The sequence below is a fragment of the Anabas testudineus genome, chromosome 6 (assembly GCF_900324465.2).
Source record: "Anabas testudineus chromosome 6, fAnaTes1.2, whole genome shotgun sequence".
NCBI classification, from domain to species: Eukaryota; Metazoa; Chordata; class Actinopteri; order Anabantiformes; family Anabantidae; genus Anabas; species Anabas testudineus.
The window spans coordinates 24,951,350-24,977,061 of NC_046615.1; the positions used below are offsets into that span (position 1 = coordinate 24,951,350).

Below are 25,712 nucleotides of genomic sequence, written 5' to 3' on the forward strand. Positions count from 1 at the left end.
ATTAATACACTACAGTGGCAGCAGACCTATCCTGACCGCGGCCATCGCACTGACAACATCAGCAAGCTGTGCACACAGAACCTGGAAGAATAAACACCTTTTTCTTTTGCTCAGAGCTTCTTCTCTATTCACATTTCACTGCTATTTATATAACCAAAATATCGCTGTCTATGTGACAAATAAATCTGTTAAATCTTGTTTATCTCTTGCTTATGTCTGTTAATGGCTATTAACAGCTCTGACAGGAACCAGGTGTGTCCTTGAGCAAGACACTCCACGCTAGCTCCCCGGGCGCTGTATGTAGCTGCCCACTGTTCCCCCCAGGGGGATGGGTTAAATGCAGAGGACCAATTTCATCTGTAACATGTAAATGTGACAAATGACAAATAAAGGCTGTTTCTTCTTGGTTTAGACTGCACTGGCTTGGTGTTCTCCAGTAATCATGGCTGGTGTGGATCACCTGTTCCGCCTTCTTTTTAACCTGCCTGTTCTTTGTCACCTATTGCCAGATTGATTGTTTGCACCTGCTTCAACAACTTTCCAGTGTTCTTTGTATTCTGATTGCCTGCCTGAATTGGGACCTGTCCTTTACAATCTGTCCAATCCCAACAACCTCTGGAAGTGCTCTGCTGTCTTTTATTTGGGACTAAAGATTTGAATTGTGCGCTGGCTTGGATGATTTAGATCAAAAGGACTGATTATTGTGTATGAGGATACTGAAGAGACTTTGGAGCTTAGATTGAGAAGGCCGGATACCATGTTGGGATTGACAGCAACTTTTACCCTGGGCATCACTTGGTTACCTTCTACCCCTGGATGTGTTTGCCCACTTTTCTCGCCTGTGATCAAGAGTCAAAAAAACTTTATTTATTACAGAGGGGAATTGTTTTGCCATGTTACAGTTGCTCTGTGGTTTCTTTTCTTTCTCAGACAGAAAGAAAGGAAACCACAGCCAGAAAAGATCCACATCGACACAAATCCAGAATAATATTCAATACAGGAAATGCGGTATATGCACAGGGGGTGAAAATAGGTCAATAATTGGGTGGAATGACAACAGATATATGACAAGAAATTGTCAACTTAATGTTGATCAGTCTCTGGCTGAATGTGCTCCTCCGTCCAGCTAACACACTGCAGTGGGTGAGAGAGATTGTCCAGGATTGAGAGGAGTTTGGACAGCATCCTCCTCTTAGCTACAACATGTGATGAGGGCCCAGCTCCGCCCCCAGAACAGAGCCAGCCCTCCTGATCAGTTTGTTCAGCCTTTTAGTCTCTGCCACCTTTATGAAGCCACCCCAGCAGACCACAGCATAGAAGATGACACTGGAACCACAGACTCATAGAACATCTGCAGCATGGTGCTGCAGACATTGAAGGACTGTTGTCATTCAGATTGTTGTCCAAGAACACTCCCAGGTATTTGTACTTGGACACGACCTCCACACCCTCCCCCTGTATAGAGAGAGGGATGACAGGACTCCCAGATTCCCAGAAGTCCATCACCGGCTCCTTTGTTGATGTTCAGTTAAAGATGGTTGGGTCCACACCAGTCCACAAAACTGTCCACCACTCCCTGGTACTCTGTGACGTCTCCACCCAGAATACATCCTACAACTGCAGAGAACTTCTAAAGATTGCAGGACTCTAAGTTGCCACCTCACTTGCAATATTTAAAAAACTGCTGAAAACAGAATGCTTCTGCATCTTCCTTTGCACTTGAAAAAAAAACAAACCCTCACATCTCTTGAAACAGAAACAGGTTTTTGATGGTACTTTGCTTTGATGTATTTTCTCCTTGACTTAGATTTTGTTTGCTTGCCTTGTTCTTCACTTGTAAGTCACTTTGGATAAAAGCGTCTGATAAATGACTAAATGTAAATATAAGTTTGGCTGGGTATCATCTGCATAGCAATGGAAATTTATAGTGTTTCCTAATAATATTGCCTAAGCGGGACATATATGGAGTAAAAAGAATCGGTCAAAGCCCAGAACCCTAACTTTTGTGTGCATAGAAGACTCATCATCAACATGCACACACTGGAATTTAAACCAGCCTAGTGCCATTTCTTTAATCCCAATGACATGTTTCAGTCTGTGTAAAAAAGTGTTGTCATCTATTGTGTCAAATGTAGCATTTAGATATAACAAAATCGGTATAGAAAGAAGTCCATTGTCTGATGCTACTAGATCGTTAGTGACCTTTACCAGTTCTGTTTCTGTACTAAGTAGCCAAATTGTTGGCTGTATGTCGGTGGGGAACGAGCTGGAGTACAGGTCAATAATCATGGACTTTGTGGACTGGTGTGAGCACAACCACTTGTGCTTGAACACCAGTAAGACAAAGGAGATGGTGATTGACTTCCAGAGGAGAACACCACAACACACACCGGTGAGCATCCAGGGCTCGGACATTGAGGTAGTGGACAGTTTTAAGTACCTGGGTGTTCACCTCAACAAGAAACTGGACTCACAACACCGATGCCCTGTACAAGAAGGGCCAAAGTCGCCTCCACCTTCTGAGGAGACTGAGGTCCTTTGGAGTGTGCAGGCCTCTCTTAAGGACTTTTTATGACTCTGTGGAAGCCTCTGCTATCCACTATGCCGTGGTCTGCTGGGGAGCAGGCAGCACAGACCGGGACAGAAAGAGACTCAACAAGCTGGTCAGGAGGGCCAGTTCTGTCCTGGGCTGTCCATTGGACTTTGTGGAGGAAGTGGGTGAAAGGAGGATGTTGGCAAAGCTAACATCCATCATGGACAACACCTCTCACCCACTACATCAGACAGTGGAGGCGCTGAGCAGCTCCTTCAGTTGTAGACGGTTACACCCTCCATGTAGGAAGGAGCGGTTCCGCAGGTCATTCATTCCAACAGCTGTTAGATTGTACAATGCCACAGTTTAAATATACATGTACAAAACCGGTTATCATGTATCCATAGCCCATCTGACTATTTTGTTTTTTTACTTTATTTTATTTTATTATTATGTATAACATATTATATATGCTTAGTCATAACAGTGTATATAATTGTAGATTCTTGTAAAATGTTAGGTCAACATTTTAAACACCCTTTCATTCTTTTTGTACATTACTGTTGTTCTTTTTGCACTGACCTGCTGTAGCAATTGAATTTCCCCAATGTGGGATCAATAAAGAATACCTTATCTTATCTTATCTTATTTTAATACGACACACTGTAGTTGAAACAAGATAGTGGTCTGAGATAACTTCAGACAGTGGGAGCGTAAGTAAATTTCTTATACTTAAACCAAAGGATATTATTAAATCTAAGGTGTGCCCCGCTTTCTGAGTGGGTCCTACTACACACTGATCTACTCCTAGCGAGTCCAATATGGACATAAATGCTGTTCTCAGAGGGTCTTCTGGATTCTCAAAGTGAATATTAAAATCTCCAGCAATTAACGCTTTGTCTACAGAAACAATTAGGTTAGAAAGGAAATCTGTAAATTCACAAAGAAATTCAGAGTAGGGCCCTGGGGGTCTGTAAATGCAGCGGGTGAATCACTGAGAGGGGCAAACCTGTTAGACACGTGAAGCGCGGGGGTGGTGTGCTCCGGTGGGCTAGCCTTAGCCTTAGCTTTGGCTGCGCGAGTATGCCGCCGAGTCGTCACCCAATGGCCCCGCTGTGAGGGCTCTAACGCCGGAGTCGGGGACTGGCTATCTCCGCCTGCGGCACACAGACTGTCTACTACAGAAATAACACTACTCTCCCTCTCACTAACCCTCTCTAAAGTCTGGATGCACTCCTAACGCTGTTATCTTCTCCGTCAGAGTGCTAACTAACACACACCTGTCACAGGTAAAATTACTGGTAACGACGGAGGAAGACGGTCAAAACATCCTGCACTCTACACACTGAACAAGCTGAATATTACTCATTTTAACGTACCTGAGTTGTAAAAATGTAGTAGAAATGTTGTGTAGAGTTTAAAAATTCCGCTGTTGCTCTTAGACGAAAAAACACGCGCATCCTCCAAGAAGCGGAAACGGAAGTGAAGCAACACTTCAAAGTTCACACAGGGAGTCCTCTTGACCTCCTGCCTGGCAGCTCCATCTCCAACATCCTTCTACCAATTTATTCACTATCCCTCCTCTGCACATGTCCAAACCATCTCAGTCTGGCCTCTCTGACTTTGTTGCTAATGCGGGCAACTTGAGCCGTCCCTCTGATGTGCTCGTTCCTTATTCTGTCTAACCTGGTCAGTCCTAAGGAGAACCTCAACATCTTCATCTCTGCTACCTCCATCTCAGCCTCTTGTCTCTTTCTCACTGCTACCGTCTCTAACCCATAGAGCAGAGCTGGTCTCACCACTGTCTTGTACACCTTTCCTTTGAGTCTTGCTTACACTCTTCTGTCACACAACACTCCTCAACACTTTCCTTCACCCGCTCCAACCTGCCTGCACTCGGCTCTTCACCTATTTTCCACACTCTCCATCACACTGAATTGTTGACCCCAAGTACTTAAACTCCTGCATCTTCTTCACTTCAGCCCCCTGTAACCTAACGCATCTCACTTGATCCCTCTCGTTTAGACACATGTATTCTGTCTTACTACAACTGACTTTCATGCCTCTTCTTGCCAGAGCAAACCTCCACCTCTCCAGCTGTTCTTCTACCTGCTCTCTACTCTCACTGCAAATCACAATGTCATCTGTAAACATCATTGTCCAGGGAGATTCCTGTCTGACTCGGGTCTTCCTCTCGCTCTCCCTCTGGACTCCGCCCACCAGCCACTTCTCTCCCTCTGCTCCCAGCAATCAGCTGCACATTGGACTCACCTGTGTCCCCTTCTCCCTACAAAACTCTCCTCAGTCATTTTCCCCAGTCAGTTCGTCTTCATTCCCCAACCTGTTTCCAGCCTGTGTTCCCCATTTGTTACTGAACCTGCCTGCTCAACCCTGCCTGCTCCTGCTCACCCTCCTCAGCCCTGTCTGCTTCCCCCCTGGACTCTCTGGACTTCGTTCCCCCCTCTGAACTTTGGACATTGTTACTATCTTTTCACAAATAACTCATGTGTTCAGTTCATTCCTGCCTCATCCCACTCCTAATTTGTTCCTGTCTCTGCAGCTGCCTCAGCTTCAGTTCCCATCACCGCAGATCCAGTTCCAGTCACCACAGTTCCGGTCACCGCAGCTGCTCCTGCTTCAGTTCCTGCCACCGCTTCAGTTCCTGATTCAATGCCTGTTGTCACAACAGCTCCAGTTCCTGCCTCCACCACCACAACCGCAACAGCTCCAGTCCCGGCCTCCATCACCACAACCGCAACATCAGGACGGGTCGACACAGAGGTCGTCTGCGCCGTCTCCTCAGTCTCTGGGCGAGTTTTTGTGACATGTCCTGGACTTCTCTGACGTACTTCTCTGCCACTCCCGACAACCTCATACAGTACCACAGCTCCTCCCTCGGCACCCTGTCATACGCCTTCTCTAAATCAAAAATGGCATCAGTGGTTCTCTTACGGGGCATAAAACCTAAGCCTGGCTTCCACTACTCTTTCCCACAGCTTCATTGTGTGGCTCATCAACTTTATTCCTCTATAGTTGCTGCAGTTCTGCGTGTCACCCTTGTTCTTAAAGATCGGAACCAAAACACTTCTCCTCCATTCCTCAGGCATCTTCTCACTCTCTAGGATCCTATTGAACAAACTGGTTAGAAACTCCACTGCTGCCTCTCCTAAGCACTTCCACACCTCCACAGGTACGTCATCAGGACCAACAGCCTTTCCACTCTTCATCCTTTTCAGAGCCTTCCTAACTTCATCCTTTCCAATCTCTGCTACTTCCTGCTCCACAACATCCACATCTTCCTCCCTTCTTTCCCTGTCATTTTCCTCATTCATCAGCTCCTCAAAATACTCTGTCCATCTTTTCTGCACACTCTCCTGGGTTGTTAGCACCTTTCAATCTCAGTCCTTAATCACCCTTATCTGTTGCACATCCTCCCTATCTCTATCTCTCTGTCTGGCTAGCCTGTACAAGTCCTTCTCTAATTCATTTGTGTCTAACCTGTCGTACAGCTCATTGTAAGCAACTGTTTAGCCTTTGCCACCTCCCTCTTCACTCTACGCTGCACTTCCTTGTACTCCTGTCTACTTTCCTCAGTCCTTTCTACATCCCACTTCCTTCTAGCCAACCTCTTCCTCTGGATGCATTCCTGTACTTCCTCATTCCACCACCAAGTGTCTTTACCTTCTTTCCAGATGACACACCTAGCACCTTCCTACCTGTTTCCCTGATAACCTCTGCTGTAGTTTCCCAGTCATCTGGAAGCTCATCCTGACCACCCAGAACCTGTCTCAACTTCTGCCTGAATTCCTCACAAGTTTCTTCATTCTTTAGCTTCCACCACTTAGTCTTCTTTTCTGTCTTCCCTCTCTTCTTCTTCCTGACCTCCAGAGTCATCTTACACACCACCATACGGTGCTGTCTGGCTACACTCTCTTGTACCACCACTTTGCAGTCACTAACCTCTCTTAAATGAATCCTTCCAGATTCCTTTCCTTTACACCAAACCTGCCCATCATCACCTCCTCATCACCTCTGTTGCCCTCACCAACATGCCCATTTAAGTCTGCTCCAACAACTAGTCTCTCTCCACTGGGAATACTCTCTATGACCTCATCAAACTCACTCCAGAATCTCTCCTTTTTTTCTAACTCACAGCCAACTTGTGGAGCATACCCACAGACTCCAGGGGCCATAGTCAAGTGTATTCCTGGGGCCAGAGCGGGCGACGTCGAGTCCTATTTAAAACTCCTGTGTAAGGATAAACGTAAATATAGTAAGATAATAATTCACACTGGAGTTAATGACGCCCAATTACGGCACTCGGGAGTCACTAAAATTAACGTTGAGTCGGTGTGTAACTTTGCAAAAACGATGTTGGACTCCGTAGTTTTCTCTGGACCCCTTCCCAATCTGACCAGTGACGACATGTTTAGCCGCATGACGTCATTCAACCGCTGGCTGTCTAAGTGGTGTCCCGCTAACAACATGGGCTACATAGACAATTGGAAAACGTTTTGGAGAAAACCTGGGCTGATTAGAAGGGACGGCATCCATCCCACTTTAGATGGTGCGTCTCAACTCTCTAGGAATATGGCAGAGTTTATTAGACGACCTAAACCCTGACATGTCAGAGTGGAGCCCAGGACGCAGAGACGCAGTCTTACACACCTCTCTGCAGCTTCCTTACAGCCATCACCCCCCAAAAACTACTATAACCCTATAGAGACAGTGTCTGCTCCCCGAGTACCTAAATTATTTATATCTAAAACTAACACAAGAGGAGTTATTCATAAAAACCTAATAAAAATAAAGACTCCTCTCTTAGAACAAAATAACAAGACAACAATCAAATGTAAATATCAGATCTCTCTCGTCTAAATCCCTGTTAGTGAATGATTTGATAATTGACCATCAAATAGACTTATTCTGTCTTACTGAAACCTGGCTGCAGAAGGATGAATATGTCTCTCTGAATGAGTCGACCCCCTCAAGTCATGTTGATTATCATGTTCCTAGAAACACAGGTCGGGGTGGAGGAGTAGCAGCAATCTTCCACTCAAGTTTGTTAATCAACCCCAGACCTAAACATAGTTTGAATTCATTTGAGAGCCTCACTCTTAGCCTTTCTGATCCTAACTGGAAAAATCAAAAACCAGTCCTTTTTGTTATTGTGTACCGTCCTCCTGTCCCTTACTCTGAGTTTTTAACTGAATTCACAGAGTTTCTATCTGATTTAGTTCTTAGTGCAGATAAAGTCATTATAATGGGTGACTTCAGTATCCATGTAGATGTTGATGATAACTGCCTCAACACTGCATTTAATTCGCTATTAGACTCCATTGGTTTTACCCACATTGTAAACAAACCCACTCACTGTTTTAATCACACCCTTGATCTTATTCTGACATAGGGTGTGGAAGTTGATCAGTTAATAGTTTTTCCCCAAAACCCTCTTTTATCTGACCATTTCTTAATTACATTTGAATTTACAGTACCAGACTTTACTAAACCTACAGATAAGATTCACTACAGTAGATGTTTATGTGAAAATGCTGTTGACAAATTTAAGGAACTGATTCCATCTTTTATTTCAGAGCCATGTACCAACACAGAGGAAGGCAGGTATTTCAATGTTACTCCAGCACAAGTGGACTATCTTGTTAATAGTACTGGTGCTTCACTTGGAACAATACTTGATACTGTTGCTCCTCGGAAAAAGAAACTAGTGAGTCAGAGGAAGTTAACTCCATGGTACAATTCACAAATCCGTACCTTAAAGCAGAAATCACATAAGTTGGAAAGGAGGTGGCGTTCCACCAATTTAGATGAATATTGCCTAGCCTGGAAAGATAGTTTAATAATATATAAAAAAGCCCTGCGTAAAGCTAGAACTTCATATTACTCCTCATTAATAGAGGCAAAAAAGAACAACCCCAGATTTCTTTTCAGCACTGTAGCCAGGCTGAGTCATAGCTCTGTTGAGCCTAGTATTCCCTCAACTCTCAGCAGCAATGACTTCATGAATTTCTTTACAAATAAAATCATAACTATTAGAGAAAAAATTGATCAGATCGTCCCTGCATATAGGATGGATTGTACAACAAATCTCGATCCACGCTCGTACTTAGACTGCTTCCTTCCCGTAGATCATTCTGAATTAATTTCAGTAATTAATTCCTCTAAACCATCAACATGTCTCTTAGATCCCATCCCGACTAGACTCCTCAAGGATGTCTTACCTTTGATCAGCACGTCCATATTAGATCAGATCAATCTATCTTTACAAATAGGCTACGTACCACAGGCTTTTAAGGTTGCTGTAGTCAAGCCCCTACTCAAAAAGCCTACTCTGGACTCAGGGGTCTTAGCGAATTATAGACCAATATCCAATCTGCCCTTTATCTCTAAAATCCTTGAAAAGATAGTTTCTAAGCAATTGTAGGACCACCTGCGTAGCAATAACTTGTATGAAGATTTCCAGTCAGGATTTAGAGTACATCATAGCACAGAAACGGCCCTGGTAAAGGTTACTAATGATCTTCTATTGGCATCAGACAATGGACTACTCTCTATACTCGTCATGTTAGATCTTAGTGCTGCATTCGACACTATAGATCACAACATTTTTAATACACAGACTGGAACATGTCATTGGAATCAAAGGAACAGGACTAGAGTGGTTTAAATCGTATCTATCGGATAGATTTCAGTTTGTACACGTTATTGATGAGTCTTCCATGCACAGCAAAGTCAGCTATAGAGTTCCACAGGGATCTGTGCTTGGACCGATTCTTTTCACTTTATATATGTCCCCTTTAGGCAATATTATTAGGAAACACTCTATAAATTTCCATTGTTATGCAGATGATACCCAGCTATATTTATCTATGAAACCAGGAGAAACTAATCAATTAGTCAAACTTCAAGCATGCTTAAAAGACATAAAGACCTGGATTTCCTCCAATTTCCTTCTCCCAAATCCAGACAAGACAGAGGTTATACTGTTTGGGCCTAAAAATCTCAGAGACACTATGTCTAAACACATTGTCACCATTGATGACTTAGTTCTGGCCTCAAGTAATACTGTAAGAAATCTCGGTGTTATCTTTGATCAGGATATCTCCTTCACTTCATACATCAAAGAAATCTCTAGAACTGCAATTAGCAAGAGAGATCATATTTCTCCAACATTAGCTTCTCTCCATTGGCTCCCTGTTAAATCCAGAATTGAATTTAAAATTCTTCTCCTCACTTATAAATCACTTAATAATCAGGCTCCATCTTATCTTAAAGACCTCATAGTTCCATATCTTCCAAGCAGAACTCTCCGTTCTCAGACTGCAGGTTTACTTGTGGTTCCTAGAGTTTCCAAATATAGAATGGGAGGCAGAGCCTTTAGCTATCAAGCCCCTCTCCTGTGGAACCAGCTCCCAGTTCAGGTTCGGGAGGCAGACACCCTCTCTACATTTAAGACTAGACTTCAAACTTTCCTTTTTTATAAAGCTAATAGTTAGAGATGGATCAGGTGACTCTGAACCATCTCTTAGTTATACTGATATAGCTTAGTCTGCTGGGGAACCCTTACTTATAAACTGAGCTCCTCTCCTGTCTCCTTTCTCCTGTATCAATGCAAATGCCACCATTTCATGTCATTAACTTTGTGTCTTCTCTCTCCTGTAGTTGTGTTTCCTCCTCTCTGTCTCCCTCTGTATTATTCTGCAGGTGTCCTCGGCCTGGAGCTGTACATCTCCAGAATCCAGTTCATCTGCCCAATGTTCTTGATGCTTGTTGTTGTCTTTATTGCCTGCTGTTCTTTTCTCTCTTCTCTTTCCACTCACCCCAACCGGTCAAGGCAGATGGCCGCCCACTATGAGCCTGGTTCTGCTGGAGGTTTCTTCCTCTAAAGGGAGTTTTTCCTCTCCACTGTTGCCTAAAGCATGCTCAAATGGGATTGTTGGGAAGAAACACAAGATCTGCAGCCTGTAGAGAGACACTGCTTTGGTAAATTCATTAGTTTTTCTGAATCATGATTTTAATCCTTTCAAGAGAAAACATCTGTGAAATCTGCTACTTCTTAGTTTGCACTGAACTTTTCTTATGTTGAACAATCAAATAATTTGTTTCTTTTCTGCTCTTCATCCGAGCTGCGTGTTTGTGTGTCTCTGTGTTTTCATTTCTACTCTCTTGATCTCACATCTCTTGAAACAAAAACACTTCTTTAACAGCACTTTGCTGTAATTTTTTTTCTCCTTGACTTGATTTTTTTGCCTTGTTCCTCACGTAAGTCGCTTTGGATAGAAGAGTCTGAAAAATGACTAAATGTAAATACTGTAAATTGGCGTGAGATGAGTTCTGTTGTGATTTGGGGCTTTACAAATAAAATCAGATTGATTATAAACTTAAAACTGAAGAAAAAACAGGAAAAGCAACAGAGGACTGATCCTTGTTCCAGGTTATATGTTGTGTGCACAGTATAACATTTACAGTATGTTTATATATTATGGACACATAGCTCTGGGAACCTGACGCCAACAGACCTGGGAAGATAACAGGCTACACAAACATACAAACCCAAACTTATCATGAACACATCTGGAGAAGACAGAGCACAGAAGTGGAGCGAGAGAGGGAGTCATGGAGAAGCTGACATTCCTGAGGGGGAAGATCCAGATCCAAAACATCTGGACTGAGGCACCAACAGCCAGAAAGGGGTGAGAGGTCCCAGGTCCCAGTAGAGCCAGTGGTCATGTGGAACATTGAAATTGGGGTAGGGGGCTGGGTAATGCATTATGTCAGTGAGGTTTCTCACTGCTTCAGGAAGACAAATGTGTAAAAAAAAAAAAATCTGATTTTTAAGTCTGATCTGTTTTCACAGTTTAGTTTCTTTTTTGGCGTGAGAGTGAGAGCTTCTTACATGTGTGGAGCTACGTGTGGGTACGGGGGGAGGAGCCTACCAACCATGGGTCCCATCTGGAGCTCTTCACCTTCTCAACTGCTGGTTCCCAACACTCCAACCATTTTTGTGTGTTATTAATGGACCTGGTGCCATAGATTGTTAATCTCCTGGATAATAGTTTTATTATACTGGATAATAATAGTATTATGATACTAGTATATAGTATTATTATGCAGGAAACAATTTGTATTGTTTTGAATACTGTAATTAGCACCGTCGTTGTAGGAGAATAAACATTGTAGTTTTCTCCTGGCTTTTCCTGTTTGAGAGGGAACGGGCTGACACGGACTAAACAGGTAAGTAAAAAAAGATAATGATTTATTAACGAAACTGAGGGGACACAGGGAACTAACACCAACAAAGTATCAACTAAAAGAGACCCGAAAACACGGTGGATAAAAACTAACAAAAACCAAGAACAGACAGTCTAAGTATCAACAGAAAACAATGCAGTAATGCAGGCAAACTATCAAATTATCAAACTAAGCACACAAAGAACCGACTAACTCAACAAAGGACTAAACCCACAGACTAAGACATACAAAGTAACAAATGAACATCACTGCCGAGGGCAGGCAACACAGGAACCAAGACACAAACCAAACAATACAAAGTAACAACGAAAACAGGCACTGCAGTAGCAGGCAAAAAGCAAAACTCACATGTGGGGGAAACAGTCCAACAAACAAAAGAGGAACCTGACAGACGGACGAACAAGAGTTGCTGAGGAGCATGTGGAGGACACAATATGATATGACACAACAAACCAGCGGTGAACAAAGGATTGAGGGGAGCTTATAATACAGAGCGGAACACAGGTGAAATGAATGAGTCAATCAGGAGGTGAGTGGAGTAGAGAGTGGAGGAAGTCCATACATGGGTGTGGCAGGAGAGGAAGCAATGAACAAAACAAAAACATAACAGACAGGGGCAGAGGCCTGAGGCCTGAATCCTGACAAAGCTTTAGTCTTTTTTGTTCAGTTGTTGTGGTAAATCTGATATTAAGACTTTGGTTTGGGGGCCGGGAAGGGAACAGCCTTTTCTTATCCCTTGTGTTGTGCTCCTTTCTTGGAAATTTGCAGAGTTGTTATCATGAATACATGAGGACAACAGGAAGTCTGAACTGAAGCTGCTGGGACTATGTTTTTACGGTCAGATGAATGTTGGCATTCAAAAGCTGCAGAAAGAACTGAAAGGCAGAGACATGTAGAGCTGCGGTTAACACAGTCAGCCATTACTGCATCTCTCAAAGGAGGGAGGGAAGAGCTCTGCTGAGGAGAGTGGATCAGTTTACTTCATAAAACTGCTGTTCAGTATCAACTAGACTTGTTTTATATTCTTGAAGACTTGAAGTGCCAACGACTTCACAAGCTACATTTCCAGTCAGTCAGAACTGATGAAGCTTCTGGATAAAAGGTGAAATGTCTTCAACAATTTACAGCAAGTCCAGTTGGGGTGCTTACTGAACAGCAGTTTTAGTATTGCTTTGTTAGGAGTTGTCTGTTTCCTGATTTATGACAAACTAAACAATGAAACAAGTCATTGAGGAAATAGTTTCTCCTTAATAAAAGTAATCATCTTTCTCACATTCAAATAAATACATTTCATGGTAGTATAACAGTGTATAATCAAGGTACATTTCTATGATTGTACATACATACTTTTACTTAACATAACTTATTAGTGGTAGTATTTTCACATTGAGATCAGTAACAGTAATGTCTCTCCGATGAATTTGTTTTAGAACAGTCTAAAAGAAAAAGTCAACATTAGTTTTAACATTATTTTCAAAGGTTCAGGTTTCACTGCAGTGATGGACCATGTGCACAGTGACCTCAGCTGGGTTTAGCACAACACAACAGGAAATGGGGGCCGTCCACACTTTGACATCTGCAGACTGTCAAACTCCCACAACTGGCTGCTGCAAACAGCTGTGTATCTTATAGTAAATATATGAATATGTCTGTGGCTCCATGGGAGATGTATCGTGGAACGAAAAAGGAAATTAAAACTATGTTTGAGATTAAACTTGAGTGTGAAGCATTTTGGATTAATAAATTAGATTTGAGATAGAGAAGTGAAGTTAAACATCTTTAAACACTGAAAGCAAGTGATGCAAATCTCAGCTGTGATCAGTAACACAGACATTCACTGACTTGTAACACACATTTTAATGAAATCAAATCTTTTCTCTGCAGCAGATTTTCAGTCAGAGTTATAGTCTTCACAGTTAGAGGTGCCTTTTTAGCCTGTCCCTGACCGATCAGCGTAGTTTCTTAGTTCTGGTGTTTTATGGGAGAGATCTCTGACCGCAGTCACCAAGAAAGGATGCCACATGTCCAGCTCTAGTCATATTACTCACAGAACATATTACATACAAAAAGATCAGAAAGAAACCTAAAATTATTATGCAAGTAGATAAATACACTAAATGACCACTAATATCATTGAAGTGAGTTTACAAATACCCACAAAAAAAAACTGGTTTGAACTAAAACTGAAATTGTTGTTTCCTCTTGTCCTTTGGATTCGTCTGCTTCCCTACTTACTCTATTTCCTGCTATTTGTTCCCATAAAACCAGTTTATTCTAAGCAATCCTAAAGCCTTTCCTTTTCACTGTTCTTACCTCTTCCTTGTAGAATGAACAAAAAGATCAGCCAACAGACAATCTCCTCATGCTTTTTTTTTTTTATTTTCAAATCCCAAATACAAGTAATCTCCGGGCCATTTGCATGACAGAGAAGAAAGTGAAAGAGAAGACATTATTATTTACATAAAATGAGAATCGAGGGAGGTCCCCCAGCAGAACCTGAACTGGGAGTTGGTTCTACAGGAGAGAAGCCAGATGTAGAGTTCCAATTCTACATGTAGAAACTACACAAGTAAACATGCAGTCTGAGAACAGAGAAATCTGCTGGGAAAATATATATAACTAGAGGTATTTAATATACACCAGATGTGTGCAGATAAGCTGAGCAAACCTCCAGCCTGAAGCCTGGAGCCAGACAGCAGAGTCAGTTTCACAACAGGAAGATGTGCTGATGAGCAGATGTGCTCTGTAAACAGCCGAACTGATGACTGATGGCTGATGGCATACAACTGGAATTTTAAGTCAAAGTTCAGAACTCAGAGGAGTCAAGAGAAAACAAAGACACAGTCTGTCTTCAGAGTCTTAAGCTGTGTCTCAGAGGAAGAGCAGGCAACAGCTCTCACAGTTTGAATGTGCTCTGTGCAGTTAATTCTCTGTCCTCACGAAAGGCAACAGTTGACGCTTTGTCTCAATCTCAGCAGAATATAGAAAAATACAAGTTCTTTTTGTCCCTTAGCTGGGTCAATACTTGGTCATCTACTATTTACACATGTAAAAAATGTGTAACTGAACTGAGTTTCTGCAGGTTCACTAAGCTGAATTTAGGGCTCATCCTGTTTGACAGTTACAGAGATGTGGTGGTTTTCACAAAATCACATCTGCAGGACAACTTGAGCTCTGCGTACTGACTTTATTGGATTCACTGAGTCTAAAATGGACGCACTAGCGACAGATTAGTTACAAGCACTGAAATTACCTGAGAAAAAAACAAACTCTACCGTCAAGACCAATTAACCCTGTCATGGTTCAGTCCACACCTTGGTCCCCGTCCAATCATCTTATTGGCTGAAAAGCTTCCGTTCCTAGTCCACCTTGTGAGATCCTCGTTTTTGGATCGTAAACATCCACCTGCTCCTGTGGGCTTTTGTTTCATGTCTCGTCCTTTCTGTAAGTTAGTTCATGGACTGAGATTTTGTGTTTCTGATCTAGCTTCATGCCATGTGGAACTAAACCTAGTTAGTTTTGCTCTGTCCTTTTGTAGGTTTAGTTCCAGTTATAACCTTTGGCCTGAAGTGATTTTCTTTTTCGTATTTTTTTTATATTCTTGTTTGCCAAGTTCAAAATAAACAAATTTCACTGCAACCTTAATAATTTATATCTTTTATATAGAGGATGTTCATGTCTCCCGTAGCAGCAGTGACCATTTTACTGAAACGTGTCTCCTTTGGGAGAAGTCATTAGCGGTTCGGAGCATAATGCGAGGAGCAACACATGTAAAGAGACATTTTAGTGGTGTTGTGCTTAGCATTAGTGATATAGTAAAGGCCGAGACATGCGTTTAGTGCAGGCATAGGCAAACTAAGGCCCGGGGGCTACATGCGGGCGTGAAACTTTTTTATCTAGTCTACCAAACTTAAAAAATAATTAAATAAATAAACTGCGATTCTATGCCTTGGTCCTCATCTTTTTTATATCTATACTTCTTCGAATTTCTGCCTGTCTCTCTGATATCTCTGCCTGGATTAGTTAAAGACACCTTCAACTTAACATTCCCAGAACTGAAGTTCTAGTCTTCCCTGCCAGACCTTCAACTCAACACAACATCAGCATTAACATTGGATCTGCTGTGATCGCACCGCTGAGACGGCCAGAAACCTGGGGGTCATCATTGATGATCAGCTGACCTTCACGGAACACATCGCCACAGTCTCTAGGTCGTGTAGATATGCCCTCCACAACATCAGAAAGATCAGACCCTACCTGACGGAGTACACGACCCAACTCATTGTACAGGAGTTGATCATATCTCGTCTTGACTACTACAGTGCACTACTGATGGGGTTACCGGCATCCACGACCAAACCCCTACAGATGATCCAAAATGCAGCAGCACGCCTCATTTTCAATCAACCAAAAAGGTCTCATGTCACACCCCTCTTTAAATCTTTGCATTGGCTTCCTGTGGCTGCAAGCATCAAGTTCAAAGCTCTATCTGTTGCCTTCTGAGTGGTCAACTCCACAGCTCCATCTTATCTCAGTTCAATCATTCAGGTCTGCATCCCCTCCCGTCCACTGTGCTCAACGGGTGAACGACGTGTGTGAAAACTGGTGAAAACAGAACTCTTCATCATCTTCCTTTGCACTAAGAAAAGGAAAGTAGACAGGGAATGTCGAGTGTTCAATAAGGAGTGGGCTACTAACTATTTTTTCAGTGAACATCGATTGATTGCTGTATGCCTGATATGTCAGGAAACTGTGGTGGTTTTTAAAGAATATAATATTAGCCATCACTTCACCACAAAGCACGCTAATTATGCTAGCAAGCTAAAGTTTCTCTGTATGTAAAAAATGCATTATATAATTATTAGTCCAACGAGCATCATGTGTTACATGTCTTCTTCTGTCATACGTAGTGCACAAATGTTCTCTAAATAAACTATGTTCCGTCTTCACGCTCATCGTTGTTCACTTTTGGACCTGGAGACACAAATAGAAAGAGGAGAATAAGTACATCCGCATCTCTGACTGTTTTTGAAGTAAAACCAGTCAGGAGGAGAGTGATGATGATATCTTGGAGATAACAGAACTTGCAGGGCTTTAAAACAGCAAATGTCAGTAACCTAAAAGTTATTTTTTTATTCATTAAATTTTCAGTGTTTTAAGACTAATTTCAATAAATAGCTAAATACTGTGGGACTTCAAAGACACATCTTGTGTTGTAATGCTTTTGTTCATTTTCATTTGAAATTAAAGCACATCTTTTCTCTATATCACATGATATGTATACTTATTCCCCTATGAGGTGGGGTTGCCAAAACACTCCATTCATCTGCTCCTGGTCCGGCCCCTCTGGCAAAATTTAGAACCCATTGTGGCCCACGAATCAAAAAGTTTGCCCACCCCTGGTCTAGTGTCATAATGACTTGGCTCTGTGGTGACACATTCATTAAGGGTTTCCAAGTTGGGCGTTCTCAGAAACAGCTTTAGCCCCCTGGTTTGTGTTGGTCAAAGTCTCAGATAGTAATTCATAGTAGAATCTGATAAAGGTGAACATAGTGTTAAACACTGAGGCAACAACTGCTGCTGCTTTTATGCATATTTCAAGATTCAACATTCAAAAACTTAATTAATCAAAGAGGGAAATTGTTTTATCTTGTTACAGTTGCTCTCAGCTTCTGTGACAAAAAGAAAAGGAATCACATCAACACAAATACAGAATAACATCAATATAGAAAACTCAGTGTATATACAGAATGTAAGATGGATATAAATAGATGAATCAAAACAGGTAAATAATTATAGTCCATTGTGGAATGACAACAGATTTGACAAGAAATTGTCAGTTCCCCTGCCCTTACAGAGGGTGGAAGAATTATAAAGATTGATGGTGTCAATCATAAAACATCATCAGCATGGTGCTGCAGACGTTGAAGAACCTGAGTCTCCTCAGAAAGTACATTTGGCTCTGAGCCTTTTTGTACAGTGCTGCTGAGTTCTTAGTTCAGTCTAGTTTGCCGTCCAAGTACACTCCCAGGTATTTGTACTGGGTGAAGAGAAACGGGGACAGTACTGTCCCATGTGGAGCACCTGTGCTACAGACCACAGTGTCAGACACACAGTTCTGCCGGCGGACATGCTGTGGATGGTTGATGAGTCCATGATCCAGTAAATCAGGGGAGTGTTTACCTACATGTTTTTTAATTTCTCTCCGAGCTGTGCAGGCGCAGGTTTATCCAGGTGGGTGTAGGTGTGATGGAGCAGATTTATAATGGAGTCATCCACTCCAATTTGGGTTTAATAAGCAATCTGGAGTGGGTCAAGTGAGGGTTTGACCAAAGGTTGGAGGGACTCCAGGATCAGCCTCTCAAAAGGGAGATCAGATGCAAGCTGCTAACCTGAGAAAGCGAACAACCAGTCTGACCATGTCATTGTATGATAAAAATTCACTGAAGTTTGCAGGTAGAAACCTGTTACTTCTTCATCTGTGTCTTCCTCCTCTCCACATACTGCATGTGTTTCTGTCATGGTTCTAGCCTCGTTGCTGCCTGTATTTCCCCCATGCTCTTATTTTGACAACTTCCTGTTTCCTCTTACCAGTCTGATTGCCTACACTCACCTAATTGACTACACCTGGTCTCCCCCACACTATAAATACCGGTCTGCTTACCTTTCTCCCCTGCAGGATAGTCTGTTCTCAACCCCTGGACACTATCCAGCGTTTCTTTTTGACTGACTTGTCTTGGATTTTTTGGACTCTGCCTGCCCTGGACCCCATCTCTTCCCTGACCCCCTGGTGCTGTGAGTTCTGTTTATTCCCCGTCATTCCCCCGCTCACAGTACCAGACCTGTACCGGTATCTGCCTGATTCCCCTTCTCGGACCTGTACCCCTTCTACCCTGTTTTATTTGGATTCCCCCTCATTGGACCAGCCTCACCTGACCCTGCTTCCCCTCTGGTTCTGTGAGTTTTCCCTCTGTTCGTTGTTCCCTTCCCTACTCTGACTGTTTGGACCCGGATCATCTTTCTGTTGTGGATTTTGCTTATCTCCGGACTGCCTAACCGTGTATGAGTTTTGACTCGTGGATTGGTTGTGATGTCACTTCCGGTTCCAACCATTTACCTTTACATTTAGTCATTTAGCAGACACTTTTATCCAAAGCGACTTACATTACAAGGTTCAAGGGTAAGCAGGGCAGCGTGAGGAGGTCTTGCCTAAGGACCTCTACTGGAGGTAGGCCACAGCTGGTTGTTACCACTACACCAACCAGCCGCTGAATGGTCTGCACTTATATAGCGCTTTTCTACCTAGCTGGTACTCAAAGCGCTTTACACTGCGTCTCATTCACCCATTCACATGCACAAGTACACACACACCGTTGGCAGACTCACCGGGGGCAACTAGGGGTTCAGTATCTTCTATCTACCTATTGAGCCACAGCCACCCCCCCAACCAGATCACCATACTCACTCTACCTCATCTTCTCCCATCTAGTGACTGTTGCATTCATTGATTTACTGTTGTTGTGTCATTTTAAATAAGGATTGACTACTCAGTTCTGTCCTGTGTTATCTCTGGCCATGGAGTCCTTCCTCAGGCTCGTGACAGTTTCTTTACCCGCTGCAGTTTTTACTGACTGGCTATGATCTAAAAAGACAGTAAAATCAGCAATGACACAGCTCAGTCTCTTGTCAAAGAGGAACAGACAGGAAACTTTTATTAACTCAGACACATCTTTATTGAATAATTTGTGGTGACTCTAATAGTATGACTCCATGATGCGTCTCATGCTCAGGAACCTCATGTTACCTATGTTCATGAAGCTCCTGTACTCTCCCGGCCTCATGTACATCATCCTTCCTCTGAAGTGGGGCTGCTCATACATCAGCCAGTGTCCATCCATCACATGACATGACATGCAGCTGGACATGTGGAAACGCTCCATGATACTGTCGCAGTCATCCATCAGCTCATACATCTGGCCTCCAAAGTTCTCCCTCTCATAGATCCTCATCCTGTAGGAGCCGCGGTACTGTAACACAATAACAAACACTGTTTGCTGTAATGGGTTCAAATGAGAACTAATGATTTCACAGGGAATCGATGCTCCTTTATATTGAAACAAGCTGTATGGCCAAAAATATGTGATCAAACATTAGGTCAGTCATGGATGAACTTGTGCTTCAAGCTTTAATGTGCTCTCAGGGAAAATCTAGCAGCAAATTATATAAGAAGACTTAATGAGCACCAAGAACATCAACCACAACATTTTCACATTCCTCTCAATGAAACTATGTGTTTGTGATGACATTTGATTTTGTCTGGAGTCGCTCAACAACTGAAGGCATTCATGGGTATTTGTTTTTATTCTAACAACCTGTAAACATCCATATCTTAAAAGCAGCTTTTTTTTTTTATAACTGTTTCAATTGGATATGAAATATCCACGGTCACACTTGTGCCTTCTTGGTGATTAGTTGTGAGGCTCCTCTTGGGTTGTTCGCGGTTTTGTACCTCAAAACATTCTAACCCACAAAGAAACCCCCTTTAAAACCCCTGCGATTTGATGGCATGGTTACTGTGGTTACTGAGACTACTGTAGCTGTATGGTTACCATGGGGACCATGCGGCAAGACCGGATGCAGTCATTCATTCCCATCATGCTCATGTAGTCGGCGTACTCGCCCCTCCTCAGGAAGTACTGGTTACCCATGAAGTTGGTGCGGTCATAGACCACAAAGCAGCCTCTCTCCACCCTGCAGGAGTGACACCTGCTCAGGTAAGATGACATGTCAGCGCAGTCACTGCTACACTCGTAGGAACGACCCTGGAAGTTCCTGTCCTCATAGAAGATGACCTGATAGGAGACGGGTTAAAATGTATATTTGACACTTACATAGTATTCAGCGGTTGACAGCTTGCTGGAGATGAACCAGTGGTGATCATTAGATCTCTGTCCCAGCTGGTCCCGGTCTAACTCTGTCTGATTCCCAGCTGGTCCCGGTCTAACTCTGACCGTTGGATTCCCAGCTGGTCCCGGTCTAAGTCTGACTGTCTGATTCCCAGCTGGTCACGGTCTAACTCTGACTGTCTGATTCCCAGCTGGTCCCGGTCTAACTCTGACTGTCTGATTCTTATCTGGTCCCGGTCTAACTCAGTCTTATTCCCAGCTGGTCCCGGTCTAACTCTGACCATCTGATTCCCATCTGGTCCCGGTCTAACTCTGACCGTCTGATTCCCAGCTGGTCCCAGTCTAACTCTGACCGTCTGATTCCCATCTGGTCCCGGTCTAACTCTGTCTGTTTCCCAGCTGGTCCCAGTCTAACTCTGACCGTCTGATTCCCAGCTGGTCCCGGTCTAACTGTGACTGTCTGTTTCCCAGCTGGTCCCCGTCTAACTCTGTTTTCCTGCTGTGTAGTATGTAACAGGAAAGCGCATTGATGCGTGCTGGGACTTACCCTACTCCTCATGTTCATGTCAGTGGTGGACATGTTTGTAGCGTGTTGCTGGCGTATTGCTCTGTGCTGACGGAGAAGGCCTGCCTTCACACCTGTGTGACCTCACAGCTTTTATACACCTGAATATCGGCCGCTGCTTTGTGTGTCGTACCGCTGAGTCAGCACACACACAAAGCCTCTTTGTGAAAGGGTTAACAATGAGTGTGTGAAGCCTTTTCATCCACTTAACTGACCAGAAAAACACACCTGTCTGCACCGTTACACACATTATTACACTGACATGAACCTTTAATCCATCTGACGCTGGACCATCACGTTACTGCTCACACTTTTCACAGCAGCTGAGGAAACTTACCATAAACTGCATTTGGTGGGTTGTGTTTCCATCGCTCACATAAACCCAGATTTTCATTAACAACAGTGATCAGAAGTGTAATGAGTTATGGATCAGGGTATCAGGTTACTACATTGAACAAGCAGTTCTTCTGTGGGACAGAGACCTGGACAGATGAGCTGAGTTTCTTCATAGGGGAAACATTTGCACACCTACATGATTAAAATTCAAATATGACACTGAATATTTACAGTTGGAGAGAAACTGGGCTGGGGTCAGTGAGTGCAGCTGAGAATGTAGCAGGCAGTTAGCACTTGAAAACTGGAAAAAATGATTCTACTAAGCTCAGAAAATACAAGGTTGACATCTGCTCATCGAGTCGATAATCCTAGTAAAGATAAAAATTATTCATTAATCATCTTAGACCTAAACAGAGCTCCTTTGAAAAAGTGAAAAAGAAAATGTTTGTAGTAGAGAGGAGGAATAAAAGAGTTTCTTAATCACACGACAAAATGGTGAAAGGACAGAGAAATATTGTCTAACACTAAATGACAGTGAGAACACACAGTGTGGATCATATAGGGATCATGTTTGTGGTCGATCTCATTAGAAATGTGTTCACATCAGCTGACACAGTATAATATGAGAACAACATGAACCAGAGCAGCAGTGCTGACCCATCTCTGGTAGATCAGCAGTGGTCACACAAACTACTGCAGAACTTCCACAGCTTCATACTGAGACCAATATGTTCCTTGTGTATTTCTCTGGACGTTCAGACCACACAGAACAGACTTCACCAACGGTACTGAGAGAACTGATGGGACACAAACTGCAGCATCACATCATCAGAAGATGAAGATAGTTTCTAGTAACAGAACATCAGAGTCTGCTACTAAAACAGAATGGTCAGTGATCAGTATTCTGTCTGTCCAGCTCCTTTAATACTTAAACCATCAGTAGGATCTTTGTCACTGAGACTCATCTTTATCTTTTTTCTATATCTACTGTGACAAGTGAACAAAGAAGAGTCAGGAAACAAAGAGCTCAGTTTTATGGTAAGACCCACATCTCTCCTATTAATATTAAATTCTGTTAACATAAACACTGACTGGGGGCCACTAGCTGCTACAGGAGCCTCCATTATGGTGACTAAACTCAAACCTACTGACACCACAGTCGACACCAACCAGTCCAAACTAACAGAACCATCAGTTCTCACACTCACAGCACAAATCATAAAGGCAGAGCAGCTGCTTCTCTCAGCTCATCACAACCTGTTTTTAACCAATCACAGTTTCTAAAACAATGTGTTGTCCCTAACAACAGGGTCACACACATGTCCTCACTGAGATAAAAGATTTTGTTCTGCCCCAGCTCAGAGTCGCTCTGAGAAGTTTCCCTGATCCCTCTTAGACCAGGACTCTTAGCTAAATTAGGAGCTCTGAGACTTTTCTCAGAAGGTTTGTGAATATGGCTCCAGGTGTGAAGAACCTGAAGAACCTGAGTGTGATGAAAACTCACCTGGTTCAGTTTGATCCACCAAGACACACAGAGTGTAACAGCAGGAGTTGACCAGCAGCTGGCGCCGTGTTGACAATACTGAGGTGAATCCCAGTCACAAATGAGTCCTCAGTGATATTTACCACTGCTACCGAATAATAAAATAACCACTGCATGTTCACAGTTTATTAATGTCTCTGGGAGGCCTCTTGCTTCTGCGAGAACTCTAAGAACAGTTAAGACACGGTGGGCTCTAGACTGGTTCTGCTGTGATTCAGGTTGGGTTTTCTTTTTTAGACCTAAAGTCCTCGTGAATCCAACTCCAGCATCGCATTCTATTCTGGTATTCAGGTAACATGTGTCGGTGTTTTTCTGGTCATTCATAGCAAAGCTAAAAAACCTTTGTTTCTGTGCATGCTATCTTCTTCAACCTTCTTCTTATGGAAAAAACTCTTGTGTGTTACTGTTGTCTTTCTCTCTCTCTTTCTGACAGGTGTGGCCTCGGGGTACCTTGGTCTCAGGTGTGCTGTTACCTGCCCACATATGTTCCACATTCTTCCAGGGTGCCAGCAGAAGTAGGTAAGTTCCCATTTACTCTTGTTTTTAGAAGTTTCAGCTGGACATGTATTTAACATCTCAGTCAGCTGGAGTTTACTGTGTAAATGAATAAGTTGTGTTTGGAGTTGTTCTACAGGTGAACATGTTACTCATAAAGTCTATTTTATATTTAGTCCAGTGCTTGTATAAATCTGCATCAGCAACACAACAAGCTGGGAAATAGCCAGTCCATCATTAAAAAGCTGATTAGTTTTGTGAATGTGTGATCAGTCACATTAGGATATTTATCAAACTGACATATATAAGGCATATATAAAAATGTGTTTCTTCATGTTCCCCACACAGCTTAATCCAGGAGATGAGCTGACCTAGTTCAAACCTGTTCTACTCAGTTCTCCATCTGATGCTGGAGGTCCTGAGAGTCTGTGCTTGATCAGGTACCACCCTTATCACCACTCAGTGTTATATCTCTGATCATTTTCACCAGGTTTGGTTTGAGAGGACATGAGCTTTGACTGCTCTTCTTTAAAACAAGTCCTGCATCATCGGTTGAGTGAATCCTGTGTGTTAGTAACACAATCTCAGAGTATCTGTGTCAGTCCGTGAGCAGGTGGGGTCTTCACACTGTCTGTACAATAGCTGGAGGAATGTGTGGAAACGGGACAGTGTGAAGCTGTGGGTCTAGAGACTCACACTGAACAGTGAAGAAATTGTGATATAATGAAATTAATACTTATGAACTAGTGAAGTGATGCATTGGCCATGTTCTGTTGCAGAGACCTGGGTTTATCTGCACTGACGAAGAACCTCACTGTTTGCTCTTGCTGTGTTTGGACTGTGCAGATGTTCCTTTAGCTGTGTTTTTGATACAGTCGATCACTGTATTAATTTTCTGTTTGGTATGCTGATGATCCCCTGCTATTTCCTAGGTGAGAATACACAGCAACTGTTAAAGAGAGCAGATTTTTTTTTCCTGTGTTTGTTCCAACCTAACTTCAACCTTTTCTCTCTTGGGGATCAGTACATTTGTCTTAACAACACGTTAAACAAGAGTTTTTTCCCCCATTACAGCAGTAAAACAGCATCACTGCTGCTTCTCACCCAGACCTGCATTCATACTGTTGATACAGCTATTGTTGCCTATGTGGATTGACTTAAAGTTGGGAACCTCTACATTTGCTGTGGAGGCCAAACATTCCTGGATAAGTTCACCTGTCCCTTCAGGGTTCATAGTTTCTTTAGGAAGAACGAATTCAGCAGCAGCAGATTCAGGCAACTACTACACAATCCAGATTTAGATTTAGGCAGAGCCGATTTAATTTCTAATATGAGCAGGTTCAGAAAATAAAATCAGTCCAACTAGATTTTGACACAGGAACAACGTTAAAGAGACAAAAGCTAAATAATATACAGTTTTTGTGACACCAAAAGTCTCATTGTTGCTGTTTCAGTGAGAAATGCATTTAGCAAATAAAATGAAAGTACAGACAACAATTTTTGAGAGAACTAGTAACACAGTGTTGGCTGATGTGAGCACATCTTCAATGAGGTCGACAAAAATTAACACACTGTGTTGTGTGGACAATATTTCTCTGATTAAGAAACTCTGAAGCCTCTAAGAAGTTCTACGCGCTACTCTGATCTGTCTTTCAACTTATGAGTTCTTTTCTGAATCATTCTTATCTTCACTTGGATTTAGTCTCCACTTTAAGGGGAAATTCTTATATAAGGCATAATTCAGAGAATCTTCTCAGACCAAAAGGCTGAACTCAATTCTGCATAATATTAATTATATTTATTTATAATTTATTTATTTTTTTAGCACATAGCATTGTTTTAACAAACTGGTAAGTTTGTTAAAAGTATATGTTATGATTACAACACGTGAACATTTTTACCATTCTGTATTTCTGAGCGTGCGTCTTCTCGTAATGTCGAAAAAAAACAACAACTTCAAAATAAAAGCAGCGCAGCGTTTGTCCATACTTTAGGTCAAATTTTAAAATGGGTTTATTTTGAAATTTACAATGAACCTCACGCGGGCAGTCAAGCAATGGGCCG

At 42.5% G+C, this 25,712-nt stretch overlaps 1 protein-coding gene across 1 annotated transcript; it reads right to left on the reverse strand.

Annotated features, from left to right (window-relative positions):
• Positions 1-19,557: 19,557 nt before the first annotated feature.
• LOC113165824 (gamma-crystallin M2-like) lies at positions 19,558-21,292 on the reverse strand. The gene is made up of 3 exons (XM_026365588.1): positions 21,257-21,292; positions 20,413-20,655; positions 19,558-19,830 (listed from the first exon to the last, which is right to left on the reverse strand). Exons 1-3 carry the CDS (start codon positions 21,287-21,289, stop codon positions 19,558-19,560), a joined length of 549 nt encoding a protein of 182 aa, XP_026221373.1. The 5' UTR covers positions 21,290-21,292.
• Between the last annotated feature and the right edge of the window lie 4,420 nt (positions 21,293-25,712).

What these genes read in the sequence shown, in the direction of transcription:
- LOC113165824 (XM_026365588.1), bottom strand. Translation starts at nt 21,289, where the DNA reads ATGTCCACCACTGACATGAACATGAGGAGTAGG. An exon ending in ACATGAACATGAGGAGTAGG is followed by an intron (nt 20,656 to 21,256) that starts GTAAGTCCCAGC and finishes GTCTCCTATCAG; the next exon opens with GTCATCTTCTATGAGGACAG. An exon ending in CTTGCCGCATGGTCCCCATG is followed by an intron (nt 19,831 to 20,412) that starts GTAACCATACAG and finishes ATTGTGTTACAG; the next exon opens with TACCGCGGCTCCTACAGGAT.